Source organism: Balaenoptera physalus (assembly GCF_965194825.1).
Source record: "Balaenoptera physalus genome assembly, chromosome: 12".
NCBI classification, from domain to species: domain Eukaryota; kingdom Metazoa; phylum Chordata; class Mammalia; order Artiodactyla; family Balaenopteridae; genus Balaenoptera; species Balaenoptera physalus.
In genome coordinates, this window is record NC_138897.1 from 90,269,341 (window position 1) to 90,286,302 (window position 16,962).

Genomic DNA, 16,962 nt, shown 5'->3' on the forward strand with positions numbered 1-16,962 from the left:
GCAGCAGACAGCAAGGTCAAAGAGCAGAGCCAGATGTCTCCGGGCCTGCAGGCCTCTGTGAGGACAGACTCCCTCCCGACTGTTACTCTGCGGGAAGTGGACCCGCCGCAGGGCTTGAGCAGGAGTCACAAGATCTGACCTGTCTTTAAAAAGGATCGCATTGGCTACTGTGTGGAGAACAGATGGAAGCTGCAGGGGTGAAAGCAGGGAAGCTGGTTAGGAAGCTCGCGGGAACCCAGGGGACAGGTGATGGGGCTCTGCTAGGGTGAGAGCAGGAAGGTGGCGACAGGTGATCGGATCATGGTAATTTTCACAAGGCAAAGCTAATTCATCCTGAATTGGATGTGGGATTGTGGGAAAAAGGAGTCAGTACGTAAAGCCATTAAAGCTAAAATAAGCTCACCGTGGAGAGTAAAGAATGGCTTACAGACAGTTTGAATTTCTTAATTCATTTTGGAGTATCTGAAAAATGCTGAGATGATTTTTGCAGCTGTTTGAAATAACTGCAAAAGTACTTCTTTCTATCTTTACAGAACTTGTAACACAAAGTAAGGCAAGTAAGGAAGTTACAGCTACCAGAGGCACAAGACAACACATAATACTTTTATAGAAACCACTCTAATATACATGATTATCACCCTATGAGAAATGCACACGTTATTATTTTGAAAAAAACTCTAGAAATATAAGTATCATACCTGCTCCTGAATCAGACATCCAAGAATTTGGACTCTCATCTGGTTTGTTGAGGTAAAAAGCTCGAGAATGTGTAGCAGCAGTGAAATCAGACTACAATTCAAGAAAGAAAACCATTAGTTGCCAGCTAAAAATCATTAGGCACAAACTGCTGATGCAAGGAGTAAGAGCCAGGTGTCAAACCCAGGCGTAGAGAAACTTTCAGAGGTTCACAAAGAAAGCAAGCCTGGTTTTCCCCATGGTTACAAGAATCGCAAAATGATAGGAATTAACAATGAAGGATTTTCTATTCCTGTGTAATTTACAAAAGTTTATTTTGATTCTCTGTGGAGATGAAAGAGGAAACCAGAAGCAGACATTATGAGTTCAGAATGAAAATGTATTTATGGACTTCCCTGGTGGCGCACTGGTTAAGAATCCGCCTGCCAATGCTGGGGACACGGGTTCGAGCCCTGGTACGGGAAGATTCCACATGCCGCGGAACAACTAAGCCCATGTGCCACAACTACTGAGCCTGTGCTCTAGAGCCCGCGAGCCACAACTATGGAGCCCGTGTGCCACAACTACTGAAGCCTGCGCACCTAGGGCCCGTGCTCCGCAACGAGAAGCCACTGTAATGAGAAGCCCGTGCACCGCAACAAAGAGTAGCCCCCGCTCACCACAACTAGAGAAAGCCCGCGCACAGCAACGAAGACCCAACACAACCAAAAATAAATTAATTAATTTTTTTAACAAAAGAAAATGTATTTATAATTTGCCATCAACTTCCAAAAGAAACTTCAAGTGCCTAGAATTAAAGTCATTTAGTATAAAAATTAGTGTAAAAGCCATAACAATTCATTTTTATCATTAAGACTACAATAAATCAACTCTAAAAACTGCATATCAATAATTAATATGAACTTTAAATAGTAGACTACATCTTATATGCAAATAATTGGTTACCAGAAAGGGCTAAAAATGCTTACTTATCCTCAATTCTAATAAAAATTCTAAGCTAAACTCTCCTCACAATATCTCTGGTATTGTCACAAGAAATCTGTTTCCTCAGAGAGATATGTGATTTTCATCGGAATTTTTCTTATCAGTTCCACCAACACCAAACTTTTAATTCCTGTTAAAAAGTATTTAGCTCTACCTGCTTACAAGCACCTGTGAACCCACTGAAAAAGCAAAAGCGCACTAAGCTGATGACATTCTACATACCAAGGAAGGGTTATCCCCTCAGCCTTCTAAGGCACCACTTTAGCCTCCTTTTCATCAAATGTCTCTCCTAAAACGCCTACCTGTTCAAATTTCTGTCGCGCCTCTGTACTTAACAGACCAAGAGAAGCTGACTGCAAAAGACTAAGTGAAAAATCCCAATTAAAATATTTTGACTTTTTCCCGGTTCTTTGGTGTAAAACTTAACGCGCTCAGTCGACACACGCCCCCTTGGCTGGAGGGGGCTCACCTCACACGGCTGCCTGCTGCACTCTTCCGGGCCACCAGGCATCGGCTGAAGAAAACAGGCCCGGCTTTTAAAGAGCAACGAAAGTATGGTGCAAGGAAAGCCCTTCCCAAGAAGCTGGCCTCAGCCTAGCACAGGCTCTTCATCAGTAACAGCCGAGCAGCATCTGAAAAACCGCCATGGAGCCCACACCTGGGGAAATGGTAACAGGCAGTCTGTCCCAGACAAAGGACCAAGGAAACAAAGACTGATTTGAGCTTTGGAAAATCCTTGTGCTAAACAATATCCAATTTCAAGACATGCTTCAAAATAGCTAGGACCCAAAATAAACTACCTTGTATAAAAAGAAAATTGGATCCCAAGAGAATTCTGATCATAAAGATTCCCTGGATTTAGACTGAAAATGGAAAAAAAACAATGGGAGAAGAGAAAGGATGAACTAAAGAAGAAAGTTCCAACTTTTGTGAATCCACAGAATTTGATTCAGAATTATGCAGGTAAGAAGTGCATTTCAGGTGTGGTGTCTTTGATTCAATAACCACCATTACCTGAGAGCCATGTAAAACTTGGACATACCAAAGAAACTTGATTTCCCCTAATGATTTAATAGCAAAAATATCTAATTCACCTTTAAAAAATAGGAAAAATAAAACTTGTCCAGAGATGATCAAAGAAAAGGAAAAATTCAAAGGGAATCATGCCCTCATCACAGCTTTACCCTCTGCGCAACTGACATCCCCAGAGGCAGAACAGGCTACTAGGTAGACCTATCCCCCCAAGGGCATTTCTCAGGCAGTGTCTCTGATCCTTCAGCTGTTTGTCTGATTCTCCACTGAATCAAGGGAGAAAATTAGGCTAGATCATTGGTTCCAAGCTTTACAGCACGTAAGAATCACCTGAGGAGCTTTTAAACCACCTGATCATAGGTCACAACTGCACCAATGAGGACAGGCCGCCTGGGGCTGGCGGCCAGTCATAAGTAGATTTTTAAGGCTCCTCAGGTGACTCCAATGTGCAGCAAATTCTGGAAACCACAGGGCTATATGGAACAAATACCGATCCACAGTCACAAAAGACAGTGAGTCCACCGAGTTACACACCACAAATCCAAAGTTCATCAGAAGTGAAAAAGTCTCCACAAACTGAGTTTCAGTTAAGGTAAAAACAGAAAAAATGAAGCTACTATATATGAAAACATTCTCCATTTCTGCCAACCTATTCCAATGAAAAAAACAACTTTCACCCCAGTCTCCAAATGCTTTTATGCCACCACACCAAATAAGGATATACCATGCTTGATGGCACACAGGTTCAAAAGAACAGAGCTACCAATACAGCACCAGCCCCCAAGGCTTGATGGTTCATGTAGCTTCTTCACCTTCATTTCCCTCCTCAACACAAATCTGAGTAAGTTAAAAAAATGATGATATCAAGAAGCCTAAGTATCATGGGCTGAAGAAAGAAAATTTACTGCAAGAGAAATATTGCCTTATGAAGGCTGAGGGACTGCCTTCTTACGACTTCTACTCTTTTTTTTTTAAATTAATTTATTTTTGGCTGCGTTGGGTCTTTGTTGCTGTGTGCGGACTTTCTCTAGCTGCGGCGAGCAGGGGCTGCTCTTCGTTGCAATGCACGTGCTTCTCATCGCGGGGGCTTCTCTTGTTGCGGAGCACAGGCTCTAGGAGCACAGGCTTTAGTAGTTGTGGCACACGGGCTTAGTTGCTCCGCGGCATGTGGGATCTTCCCAGACCAGGGCTTGAACCCGTGTCCCCTGCATTGGCAGGCGGATTCTTAACCACTGCGCCACCAGGAATGTCCCCATAACTTCTATTCTTTAATAGATCTTTTTCAAAGGAAGATGGAAAGACAATGTTTAGGATGATCAAGACATGGCCAGTTTCTAAAGGAATCAAGTTTGTAGAGAGACTTGACTTTGCGATCTCAATGTATTATACTAAACAATGTTATTCTATGACAATTTAGGCCAAAAGGTCTTTAAAGATGTTTAAAACTTACTCAGTAGCTATAGCTCTTTAACAAAAGCAGCTGCTATATGAGCAAAAGGAATTTAAATGAATGTTTAGAATTTAAACATTCAATCTCTTACAATTTGGATTATAAATTCAGAGTTGTCCAAGCTTCAACTGTTTTTATAATGGCATCTTAAAGCATTCACACACAGAGTACTACTTATTACAACTTAACAGTAGAACAAAATTATCTGAGAGTTTTTTAAAAAACAATATATTACTCTCTGGCTAAATGTAAACATTTGCAGTACAAAGAGAATTAGGACCTTTACAAAATGTTTCATTTTTTTTTAGTAGTACTTTATCCCTCATTAGTTTTGATTTCCGGCCTACTAAAGAACCACTAATTGGAGCATTGTTTCCCATCCTTTGAGACACCAAAAAAGATATGTCAATGGAACAAATTAACAATACAAAACAAAGGGCAAAAAACTTATGTTAATGAACATGTGGTAAACTCAACATAATTATCCTAATTGTCCATAGATGAAGCATGCCAGAGACAAGTGACTTATCACCTACTTTCTCAATTGGTGATTTCTTGGTTTGCTCATTTCCTTGCACAGATTTTGAACACCCCTCTTCTTTATGTGCTCTCTTTGGTTGGTTCTGCTTCAGCTTTTGAGCCCATGATGTTATAGATTTACTATTTAAAAAGAAAAAAACAAAACACCTCTCTTTAAATGCTGTCCTTCACAAATAAAACTAAACACTAGTAGATACTATGTCAGTGGAAAATGCTTTGAGTTGTTTTTCTAATAGCAGAGAGAGGATGGATTTTTATTGATTCACATAAATTTCTTTTTACAATATCTTATTATTAAAGGCAAAATGAAGAAAAAGACTGACTAGCAGTGATTAACAATACTTATAGCCTGTAGCCATGGAACAGAACAAAAACCACTATAGTGGCCCCTTCAAGTACTCAGTACATCTCTACAGTGAAAGCATACTTTTTTAGATGGACTTATACTTATGGGTACCCAAGATTTGTGTTGCCACAGCAAAATACCTTACACTGGATGACATATTTCAGAGACATAAAACGGAACATAATTTTAAGTGATTATTTGCTTTACAAACATTCAGCCAAAGTTTCTTTTACCAAAAGTTTCTTTTACCTGGGTCAATCAAAATGTCATTTAACTTACAAAATCTCTTCTTATAAACAAAAAACATAAAACTGAGTATGCTTGTATATAATTTTTTGTTTCAAATTATATGAACATGTGCGACAAAATTCCACTGTTGATGCAGTCCTATACTCTAATTTTCAGCAAGTCGATAGTGACTAGAAAATATAAAAGGTATTTTTCTGGCAAGGCCTCTCACCTTAAGAGTTTTAGTAGTCTTATAACATTGTAAATGGGAAGACAGATGTCGTTAGCATATAGTGTGCTTTGTTAATTTCAGTTTTCAACAGGGAGTAAATAAAACAATTTGATAAAACTGATAGACATTCAAACACATCTCATTCCAACTAAAAGGAGCTGTATTTACTAAACATGTTTAGCTTATTATAAATGTAATAAACAAGTCAAACTCCCTTCAAATGATGGAGAAATTCTACTTACTTATCTGTTTTTCCACTGTATACTTCCAAAATCTTATTTTCACCAAGAAAACTGTGTTCAAATTCACCAGGAAAAATGGGAGTATCTTCCTTTAAAGATGCACAAAACTCTTCATTTGTATGTATATAAAGACTCTGGTTTTTCACACCATCTACAAGTGACTCCGTTTGCACCACCGGTGCTCCAAACTGTCCTTTAGAAACCTCTGCGTGCTCCATGAACTCTTGAGCGTCCTTAGATTTGTAGGTATTTAGTTCTGAGACACAAAAGGTACCATACCCACTGCTCACTGAGCTACTATCCACATTGCAGTCTGGTTGTGACATGGATGTTTCTTGCTGCATTTCAGGTTCTTTAGACTTGGGATAACTGATAACAGATTCATTTCTCTCACTGTTTTCAGAAAAAAAACCCATTTGACTTTCTGAAGATATTTGTCTGCTTAAAGAACTTCTATCACAGGACGCCCAGGAAGCATTATTGGTCTGTAACTTGACTAAATTTTTTATCTCCTTCTGTATACGCTGAAAATAAAAAGTTACAGATTTGGCTAAGGATGTATATTAACGTCACATTTTTATAAATGTCTTAAAATATTGTGTTTAAAAATAAGAGATATTACCCTAAAGATGACACATGTGCATTATTATATTTAGCTTATAAACAAAACTGATATAAAGAACTAATTGGGACCTTTGAGATGGCCCACACTCTGGCATTTCTCCCAGGGCCACTCTCACCTTTTGAGACAGACCGAGTTCTATATATGGAATGCGTACCTCTAAATAAATACATCTACTTCTTACCTATCACTTTGTCTCTCACTGAATCCTTCCTGGGATGAGACACAAAGAACCTGAGCTTCAGAAAGTCCTGACACCAGGAACTCAGGCCCCCACCCAGGTGGAGGATGGAATTCTGCTGCTGACCCTCCTGACTTCAACCAAGTAAAGCCTGGACTCTGTGGGCCTTTGTCCCAATTCTACGCTGAGCTCTCCTCTGCTTAAGCCCCCTCACGATTATGCATATACCCTTAGTTTAAAACTTCCCCAGTTTTGCAGTTTGGGGAGACACTGCTTTGGGAAAAGATCCCCGGTGTTCTCCTTATTTGCTGCAAGTAATGAATCCTTCCTTCTCCCAAAAAAAAAGGAAAAAAAAAAAAATTAACTAATTGGTTCTTCTGCAAATCTTACAATATAAAACAAGAATCAATATAAAGAACTTACTTGAATTTGGTTGTGGAACTGTTCCTGCTGGGCAACTATCTGCTCTTGGCATTGTTTTTCCACCAAATTGAATAGTTGTAACCACCTGGTCTAGTAAATTATAAAATATTTTAGTTAAACATAAATTTTTAAGCTAATATTTCACAGAAATATTCCTCCAGTGGGAAAGAGCCTTTTTTAAAAATGTATTTTTAATGTAAAAATCATAAGCTAAATTAATTATAAAACTAAATTTAATGCAAAAGTACACAGACATAGGCTTGGGCACCCCTTTCTTATGTTACCTGTGGTCTGGGTAAATTTGAGGGTCTGAGTAAATCTCCTTTTTCAAATGGCATCTTAATTTGATGTCATCTGCTACCATTTCTGATTAATCAAGAACTGCTGCTAGTTGTACTTTACATTTGTCTTAAGTCCCTCTTCCTTTCCTCATAACACCTAATGGTTTTCTTAAACACTAACCTGGACCCAGAAAAAGAATCCCGCATCTTAAAACAACAAATAGTTTAGTATTAGGAGAATGTGATCCCTAATTTAGTTGTTCTTCAAGTTAAAAAACCTTTTTTAGAGTCAGATATTAAAGTTCTTTAAAGCACTGCAGCTGAAAAAGAATGAAAAAATGACTCTGAAAACCTATGGAAGCGACCTATAATTCCCTCCACGGCCACTTTTAGGTCCTGATCCACCCTGACCCCCACGAGTAGTAGCTAAGTGCTCTTATAACTAGACTAGTCCAAAACACGGGAGGAGAGGGGGCACGGACTTCTCCAGAGGCTGACTTCAATCTAAAGGCTGGTCTACTTTCAGTAACAGAGCGTATGTAATAACATACAATGTCAACAAGTAGCTACCACAACTGGCTTCCCTGTTTAAAACCTTTCGGTGTCTTTCCACTCCGGTCATTCCCTACAGGGCCCTGCGTGATCTGGCTCATCTACACCTCCCAGCATCATCTCAAGTCTCTCTGTCCCTTTCTCGACACACACCAGCCTCGCTGGCCCCCTTCTGTTCTCTGGACATGCCAAAACTGTCTTCCGCCTCAAAAGTCTCGCACTTGCTGCACCCTCTACCTGGAAAGCTCTCTCCGCAGCTCTCAACGTGGCTGGCTTCTTCCCTCGCTGCGATTTCAGCTCAATTATCATCTTCTCTCAAAGAGTTTCCCAGACCATCCTCAGAGTCACTCTCTCTCTTTCTTGGCACCCTGTTTAGTTCCTTTGGAGCGTTTACCACAGTCGGAAAGTATCTCACTTGTTCTCCTGGTTAACCTGTCTGTCTCCCACCCCTGCGCCCACCCCATCTCCAGCACCTAGGACACAAGGCCCAGAGTGGACACTCAGATACACAGTCTAAACGAGTGTATAACAATGGATACTGCTAGCTGCACTTTTCTTGGTATTATAGACTACACAATCCAGGGACCCTTCAGGTTCACGGTGAAAGCCACTTATATAAAAGAATTAAGTTGAAACCTGTATAACGGTATTAAGGTAAAGGGGAGAAAACCTCAAGACTGGAAAAGAAAGCCTCAAAATGAAATACAATGGTACTGATAGGAAGCGTGAATTCTAAATCAACTGACTTCAGGACGAGGTGGACTAGATCAAATCAAGTCCCTTACCTTCTCAACTTACAATGTGAGGTATCTTATATTAGTCAAAACATAAAAGAAATCAGCAGGCAACAGTTTCCTTATTCAATTATACCCCTATACCTTTAGGGGTTATTTTTATCCTAATAAAGTTATTACTCACATAAAACTAAATTATGATAGAATAACAATTTACTTAACAAAAAATGGCTTCATAGTATGTGAGACACTTGAGATTAATCACATCCTTATCATCATTTTCTTATTTAGGATACAAATGAATAGAGTTCATTCAGGCCATAAATTAGTGGAGACTTTGTTTTTCCAAGTCAGATTTTATTGTTAATGTTTTAATTTTAAGTAAGTTAATTTAAGAATATTATTAATACTGTGAATAACATTATACACTTAATTATTAAGAAGGGCTATTATTCATTTCCAACTAAACCTATGTACACTACCCGCATCTTACGTGCCGGAGGGCACGGGCGCCTGGATTCCCCCTGAGCGCAGGTGCCTGGCGCTATTAGCCTGAACGGGGCTGCTGCCGTCCGCTGCTCTAGTCTGGCCTGGGAAACGTCCTATGGGCTTTTCTCAGGCCAGACTTCCACATCTCCACCAACAACCTGGGTGGTCCTGAACAAGTAAATTTAACTTCTTTATGCCTCAGTTTCCTAATTTATAAAAGGGGAACAGCAACACCTCATAGGTGGCTGAGAGGACTACATTTTAGATTTAAATGTGATGCATGTAAAGCAGTGATCTCAATGGGGGAACTATATTTTGAAAATCTGTGAGGTCATTCATGGTTGTCACAAGGATCGCGGGAGCACCACCAGCATTTAGTGGGCAGGATCCAGGGATACAAATCACAGGATAGTCCCCGACAATAAAGAACTGTCCTGTGTCCATTTTATATTATAAAAATGATACATATTTTGCATAGTTTTCAAATCACTCAATTGTCCAGGAATGCAACTACCAAGATGTTTCAGAACGTGCTCAGAAATGAGTCACCATTTCAAACAATCATGTCACCAGTTGCGGTGCTGGATCATCAGTGCAAGGCAGATGTATCAGTCTGTGTTGATAGCTGCCGCGTTCAAGGTGAGTCTACACAGAGGTGAACACCAGACTGCTGCTACATTATGTTGTCTAATGCGGATATGTCTGAGTATTTATAAATTTACATATTATCTTATTGTAAGTAATATTATTCCTCTTTTATAGCACAGTTAGGACATTACATTGATTTTTTTTTTTTAAAGCAGATACAGGCAGGTTATATTATCTGTGAATTTCATTTCAGGACAATATAAGTTGATATTATTTTGAAAACTGTTATAAAAAGAGGGCTTTGGGTCCAATAAGGTTGAGTGCCGCTAACAAAGTATCTAGTATACTGCCTGGCAAATACTCAATAATTATCACGTAACTATTACTATTATATACATAATCAGTAGTGCTAAATTGTTAAAATGCTAAAATAATTTAGTTAATGATGTGCTTTTAAATTTTTCTTACAATCATAGAAATATTAGCAAGTACTTAAGAATGTATAAAAGTATTTCTATGGAAATGTCTTAAAAGATTCTTTCCTGATCTAATAAAAATACATAACCTTCCCAAGTTTAAGCAGTGATAAACTTAAGAATCCCAGAAGAGAGGTTTTATAAAGGAATTCTAAAGAATCAGGTCATCCCCAGATCTCTTCCAGAGCTCTGTGGAGGTTTAGTTCTTTACTGTAATAATGTAGATTAGTTTCTTATAAGTGGTAGAAATCAGACAAATGTTACTATTCCAAAAGAAAGGTGTAAACATGAAATTCAGGGAAGAGTCAGGAATAAGACTTGCGCAATCATTACCCTCCCATTCTGTCTAAATCATTACCCTAAAGCATCAGAGACTTTTATTTTCATAGGCTATGAAAACACACAAAACAAATTCAAGAAATTTTACTGAAATGGCCAAAAAAGTATTTCATATTCCGTCAAAGTCAGAAATAGCTTAAGAAGCTCTTCAGTGAATAATCAATTATATGCTTACATTATAAAAATTAAGTAGTCAGTTAATACTCAACAGAATAAAAATCATCTGTTAGATCACAGGAGAAGAAAGGGCAGAAAGAAAAAAACCGGTTCAAATATTAAAAGGTGTAAGTAGCTGGTTGGTATTCTGGCTTGTAATCATCTGTGTCTTAAATTCACAAATATATTCTGATTCTGATTTAAAATGTTGATTTCAAAGACTAAAAGTAACAATTTCTACTTAAAAATGAATTTGCCAGAAGTCAAGCCACATTGAGGCAATGCCTCATTTTTTTTTTTTAAAGCGTATCAATTCAGGTATTATAAGCTAATGAGTAAGTATACTAGGGGAAGGATTTCATAAAACATTCCATTATTATTTACATCATTTTACAATGGCATTTTATAGGTCTTTTGCATTAGTACATACTGATTGTTATATGGAAAAAAAAGGTATCAAAAATTAAAACCCAGTTTTCTTTTAAGTTTGCCATAATAGTCATTTTTATAATTCCAATGATTATGGATAATGAATATAAGTAATTACACTTAGGGGTGGCTGCTGCTGAATTCTTAAACCAGATAATCTTTCATTCCATTTATTCTACATAGTTTTAAAACTATGATTAACATTTATAACAAAATCTACTGCTCTCTAAAGAATTTAATAATAATGTTTTACACATTTCTACAAAGCGTTACCAACTCTAGCCTTGGAAAAGTCTATCTTGGGCATTATTCCATGACACAAAACTTATTTGTAAGTATTCTTTTAACTGTTAAATTTTTATATCACAATTTAACCTATGGACAAAATAAAGAACCACTTGACCGGAACAACCAATATAAGTCAATGTAGCACAGCTAAATGCGATAAGGTATTAAACAGAAACCTTACTTTATAATTAGAAATATTTCAAAGTGGATTTAGGTTTTACAAAATGATGACAATTCTGTATAAGTTACTTAAAAGATCAGAATTAGTAACAATATCAATAATTTTGGAATTCTCATTTTTATGAACAAAGACAATATTTTAGTTCACATTTAAAGTATAAATTAGAATGTCTAATCACTTATATTTTGTTAAAATGTACCTTTGATCATTTTTCACATTTGTTCTATATTGTTCCCTAATTAATATCCTTGACCACTTTATTCTAGCAATAACTTAAGTATCATGCTCTTTAGGATATAAATTTCTATAATTTAGAGTTTAGTAGAGGCATATTTATAAATAGAATTATTTTTTTAATTCCAGAAATAAAACAAAACTAGATACCTCACAGTTTTTCCAAAGTTCCGAATCAGTCTTTCCACTGTTTTGTAGCTCTTGCATTAAAGAGGTTAGGACTTCAACTGTACCTTGAATTACAGATGGTCTGGTCTTCCCTGAGAAAGAGGATACCCCATTTGTACTAAGGTGGGGACTACTTCTGTTGAAACATAAATAATTCAAATGGTTTTCTTCATTCTACCAAAGTGTTGAATAATTCAGCAGTTCAAGATTTAGCAGAGCAGTACAAAACTACTGATATTTAATCCTTCTTAATGGCACCTCATTTGCTGAAAATCTGATCACAAGTTTGTCCATGAAAGGAAAATAGCAGTGAAAAGACAGACAGCACTTAATTGTATTTTTAAGAACACAACAGAAAAACCTTCTTCAGAAGTGAGAGAACACTCCGGAGTACAGCAGAAAATAAAAGTTTCTGCTAAACAATAAGAAAAATTCTAAGCTACTCCGATCTAAATTACTCCAGAGGATTATCTCACCCCGCTTTAAGAACAGCCCTTTACTGCTATGGAGACTCTTTCTCCATTGCCCAGAATTACAGTCAGGTCTTATTAACTGGAGCCCCCTAATTTGGTGTGATAAGGTGATGCTTATCTTTGCACTGTCTTTGAATAAAAGTAGTGCCAACCAAATTAGCAGCAAATATTCAGGACTTATTTAGCCTATTCAGTGCGTAAAATAGCACTGATTCTTTCCAGGAGGACTGCTTTTCCAAATCTGAGATGAGTTTATTTCAGATTTGTTTTATAAAAACACAAGGCATAATTAGGGACATTAAAATTTAACTTCTAACCATTGAAAGGTCACTTTATTTATTGATACTCTGCTTTGTTTCACAATTTGCAAAAAAGAGGACACTAATGAAAATAACAGTAAAATAATAAAGAGGATCAGAGAAAATACTCATAAAAATTCAAGGGAAAGAACATAATATGTTGTCCATTAAGTGTTAAATATACAATTATAGTTGTGTAATAATCAAGTTTAAATTTGGCCAATTTAACTGCCAGTCACAATGAAAAGGGAGACGGTTCAGTTACATAATTTTCATTAGAAAGGCACATTTAAGTTCCTCCAAGTAAATCAAACACTATGTTCTAAAAGGGGTTTCTTCTAGAAGTGGGTTTCAAAGGGGCTGCCAAATGATACAGGAAACAAAAAGCGTGGCCAACTTTCAGGAAGTGGGTATAGATTACGATGGCAAACATTTCTGGACCATATCCCAAGCTTTTTTTTTTTCCCTTTCCTCCCTATTTTAATTTATGCTTTCTCCTCTTCTTTTATGTATTCTTGTAAGCTGCCTTGAATTCCTCCTGAGGCCAAAGAATGAACAAATTTTTTAATGAATTAATTTATTTAAAATACACAATTTCTTCCAAGACTTATTACTGTGTGTAAATTTGCTCCTTTACCAGTAGGCCCCAGACTGCTGTGCTTTTGTTTTATTGTACCTGCTTTTTATAGGTGATCTCCTCTCCAGTGGTCCCTGCCTCTTTGCTGTTTTTAACCTACTGTAATTTAGAAACCAAATAATCAACTTGCCAGACTATGTACAAAATGAGAGTAAACAGGCCCTGATTAAAAACAAACCAAACATGGGATAGTTTAAAAAGAAAATGCATAAAATGCATTGTTTGATAGCATCTACTTTGTCAACTCAGAGCCTGTTTTTTTGCTTACTTCCTAGTATTCAACTTTAATTGCTACTTTCCAGATTGGTGAGGTATTTCTGCAATATGAAACATTATTTGTCCTCTTAACTTCAAAATGGAGAAACAATATTTAGACAACTAAATTTTAAAGATATACCTGTAATTTACCGAAAACAAAAAAAGTGTAAAGAAAACTCCAACTAGCAAAACAAATTCTTTTTCACAATGTTCCCCATGCAAAAGTACATCTCTGGGAGAAATGAAAAACATGAAAGGATTGAAACTATTCTTAACCCAAACAACTGTCCTTGAACAGTTCCTGATCATAGTTTTGGGGTTTTTTAAATGCAAATCAGTAACTATGACACTATTTGGATAAACTGGCAAACTATGCAAATAAAGTTATTCTGATTTGTCATTACATTAAAAAAAAAATCTATCCCATTCTTACCTATTAGTACTTAAGTTCAGTCCAAGAGAATGGGGAGAATTTTTTATATCAGATTCTACGGAAGATGAAGCTTTTTGTAAGGGTTTCCCCAAGTCAAAATCTTCCATAGCGTACAGATATTGTTACACTCTCTCACTGGAAAATGGCTCTTGCACTGTTTGAAGAAACTGAATCTGAGTCATCTTCAGATGCTTCATCGTCTAAAGGCATTTTCAGTTGCTGACATTCAGACTGTGAAATGTCTGAAGGTCCCAGGAGAGTCTGAAAATGAATGAGGAACAAAAACTATTATAAAAAGCCATTAAACCTAGCAACTGTCTTTTCAAGACTTTGGAAACCTTGATCCTTTTATACAAATCTACATTAAGGATAGCAACATTATTCATAATAGCCAAAATTCAGAAACAACCCAAATGTCCAACTGATGAATGGATAAATAAATGTTGTGTATCTGTATAATGGAATATTTTTCATAGAAAAGAATAAAGTACTGATTTATGCTACAATGTGGATAAACATTTAAAACACTATGCCAAAGGGAATTCCCTGGCAGTCCAGTGGTTAGGGCTCAGAGCTTTCACTGCCGTGGGCCCAGGTTCACTCCCTATTCCGGGAACTAAGACCCCGCAAGCTGCATGTGGTGTGGCCAAAAAAAAAAAAAAAAAAAAAATTATGCTAAGTAAAAGAAGGTCAATAAAAGACTTCGTATTGTAGGATTCCATTTATACGAAGTATCTAGAGTAGGCAAATCTATAGAGACAGAAAACAGATTAACAGTTGCCAGGAGCTGGGAGAAGGAGAGAACGGGAGTGACCAAAATGGGTATGGGGTGTCTTTTTGGGGAGATGAAAACTTCTAGAATTACACAGTGGTGATGGTTGCACAACTCTGTGAATATACTAAAAATCACTGAACTGTACACTTTAAAAGAGTAGATTTTATAGTATATAAATTATATCTCAATAAAAAATCTACAAATCTTCTGATTTGCAGAAGTAGTATTATCTTTTCAGGTAATATTTCACAATTTTATGTGCTTAATAATCAAGGTTCCAGACACAATTCTACAGTGTAACAATTGGAATACTTATTGATACGTGCCTTGTTCATTCCTTTAATAAATTCTACCAAGTATCCATACTTGTTGATTTATACAGTGAATAGATGAATGGGAACTACTTGGTATCTATATTGAATCTGGTACTGAAAACAGCCAATTAAACTGTTAACAGTGGTTGTTTCCCCACTGGCTGGAAGGTGGGAGTGGAAGGAGTGCACTATATACTGTACACGTAGAGTACTTTTGTACTCTGTGCATGCTATCACTTCTTAAAAAATAAACTATTTGCCAGGTCCACTAAAACTTAACTGAAGCTAGATGTACAGAGGTAAATTGGCTATAACAAGTCAAACAGCATGCCTCCTTCTTAAGGAATTCATGTCCTTAAAAAAAAGCCAGGAGTAAGTGGGTGGGGGAGGGGGAAGAATACAGAAAACATATGCTGCTTACAAGAGGGAAACTTCAGGGGGTGCAATAGAGGAAAATTACCTATTATTCTGGTTCCTCTAGGTTCCCACTTTCTAGGGCCTGGTTTTACAAAGCACAACCTTGAGAGCATCAGCTCACAAAGGAACCATTTCCTTCAGGGACAGGTGTGAAGGCCAAGGGTAACCGGACCTAACTAAACAGATTTCTCCCCAGTGACTCAGCCCATCACCAACGACAAATGGGGTATTGAAAAAGTCAGGGGCTGCACCTTCCATCTGGCAACGAAAATACCTGGATTCAAATCACCTTGCTCTTCCAGCAGGAAAACACAAGCTCTCCAGGGACGCGGATCGGCCTGCAACCCCATCTATAATTTCCCCCGTTGAGTTAATCCGGATGCAGTAGATCCAGATGCATCTTGAAATGCGATGCTTTCCCAGCAGAGCGTGAGGGTGGGGAGGAATGGGTGGGAGAGTGGGGGATGAATTAAAAAAAAAAAAAAAGATATACAATGCAAAATTTTAAGAACCTGATGGAGAATGGGTATAAGAACAGAGATTTTATATCTCCCATCAACAAAATTTGACGCTTTTGATGGCCCCAGCTCCTAGCAGAAAAAGGGAGTTAGGGGGTAGAGGAACGACTGATGGGGGGTCTGCTGAGAATATAAAAGTTAACCAGGCGTTTTGCTTTGGTGGGAGCCTGAGAGGGGGAAAGAAGGCATGATTTCAGGTTTTGAGGCCAGATCCTGACGTTCTCGCGCTCACAGCCAGACCGCAGCTGCTGGCGGCGGCTCTCGGGTTAAAGTACGAAGGCGAGGAGAACCCACGCAGTTGCCTAAATTGTAGGCACCAGGGAGGCTGGAGTTAAAACCACCGGTCCAACAACTACAATCGTGATTCTCAAAGTAAGCCCAGGAAGCTGGTCAAAAAAAAAGAGAGAGAGAAATCCCTCAAGCCCCCCGCCCCTCGGGAAGAGGCGCTCAGCGATTGGGCCTCGCGGGTGTCACTCAAGGTCAGAGTCTAGAAAAGGTGCACTGCCGCAAGCAAAGCCCCCACACGGCCGCGGGCTCCGCTGAGGTTGCGTTGTGTGAGTGTCGTTTTCCCCCGCCCTAACACATCAGCACACTCAGGGGACCGCTGACTTGGTGTCTTCGAGTCGCGTCCCCTGTCTCCCGCGACCGGCAGCTCCCCGCAGGCCGGCAGCTCCCTGCAGGCTGGCGGCCGCTTACCTGGCCGCCGTTCCCACTGCCGATGTCAGTGTCGGGCGAGCGCTTCTCGCGACCGTTAAACTCGAGGGAGCGTGCGCGCGCCCGGCGTCTTGGTTGCGATTGGCTGCTCGGAAGGGGGCGGAGACGGCCGAGCCGCGGCGCGCGCGCGTCCACTTCCCCCGTCCCGCCCCCAGCTCTCACCAAAGGGGGAGGTCCGACGCCCGCGGAAGGGGTGGGGCAGGGGAGGGGGCGGGGCTGCAGTCAAGTCCTCT

General features: G+C 38.7%; 1 protein-coding gene across 16 annotated transcripts in view; it reads right to left on the bottom strand.

Annotated features, from left to right (window-relative positions):
• Positions 1-16,789, bottom strand: part of MPHOSPH9 (M-phase phosphoprotein 9) — a 54,592-nt gene extending 37,803 nt beyond the window's left edge. For 7 of the 16 annotated variants that reach the window (XM_082418198.1, XM_082418205.1, XM_082418209.1 and 4 more), the window contains exons 1-7: positions 15,772-16,753; positions 13,992-14,252; positions 11,874-12,027; positions 6,977-7,066; positions 5,751-6,274; positions 4,699-4,822; positions 699-789 (exon numbers count right to left, since the gene is read on the bottom strand). In XM_082418198.1, coding sequence (XP_082274324.1) covers positions 699-789; positions 4,699-4,822; positions 5,751-6,274; positions 6,977-7,066; positions 11,874-12,027; positions 13,992-14,098 — 1,090 coding nt within the window. In that variant the 5' untranslated portion in view covers positions 14,099-14,252; positions 15,772-16,753. Of the gene's footprint in view, positions 1-698; positions 790-4,698; positions 4,823-5,750; positions 6,275-6,976; positions 7,067-11,873; positions 12,028-13,991; positions 14,253-15,771 lie in introns of those variants that run through there. The other 9 variants (XM_082418202.1, XM_082418204.1, XM_082418208.1 and 6 more) reach the window with 7 other exon arrangements.
• Between the last annotated feature and the right edge of the window lie 173 nt (positions 16,790-16,962).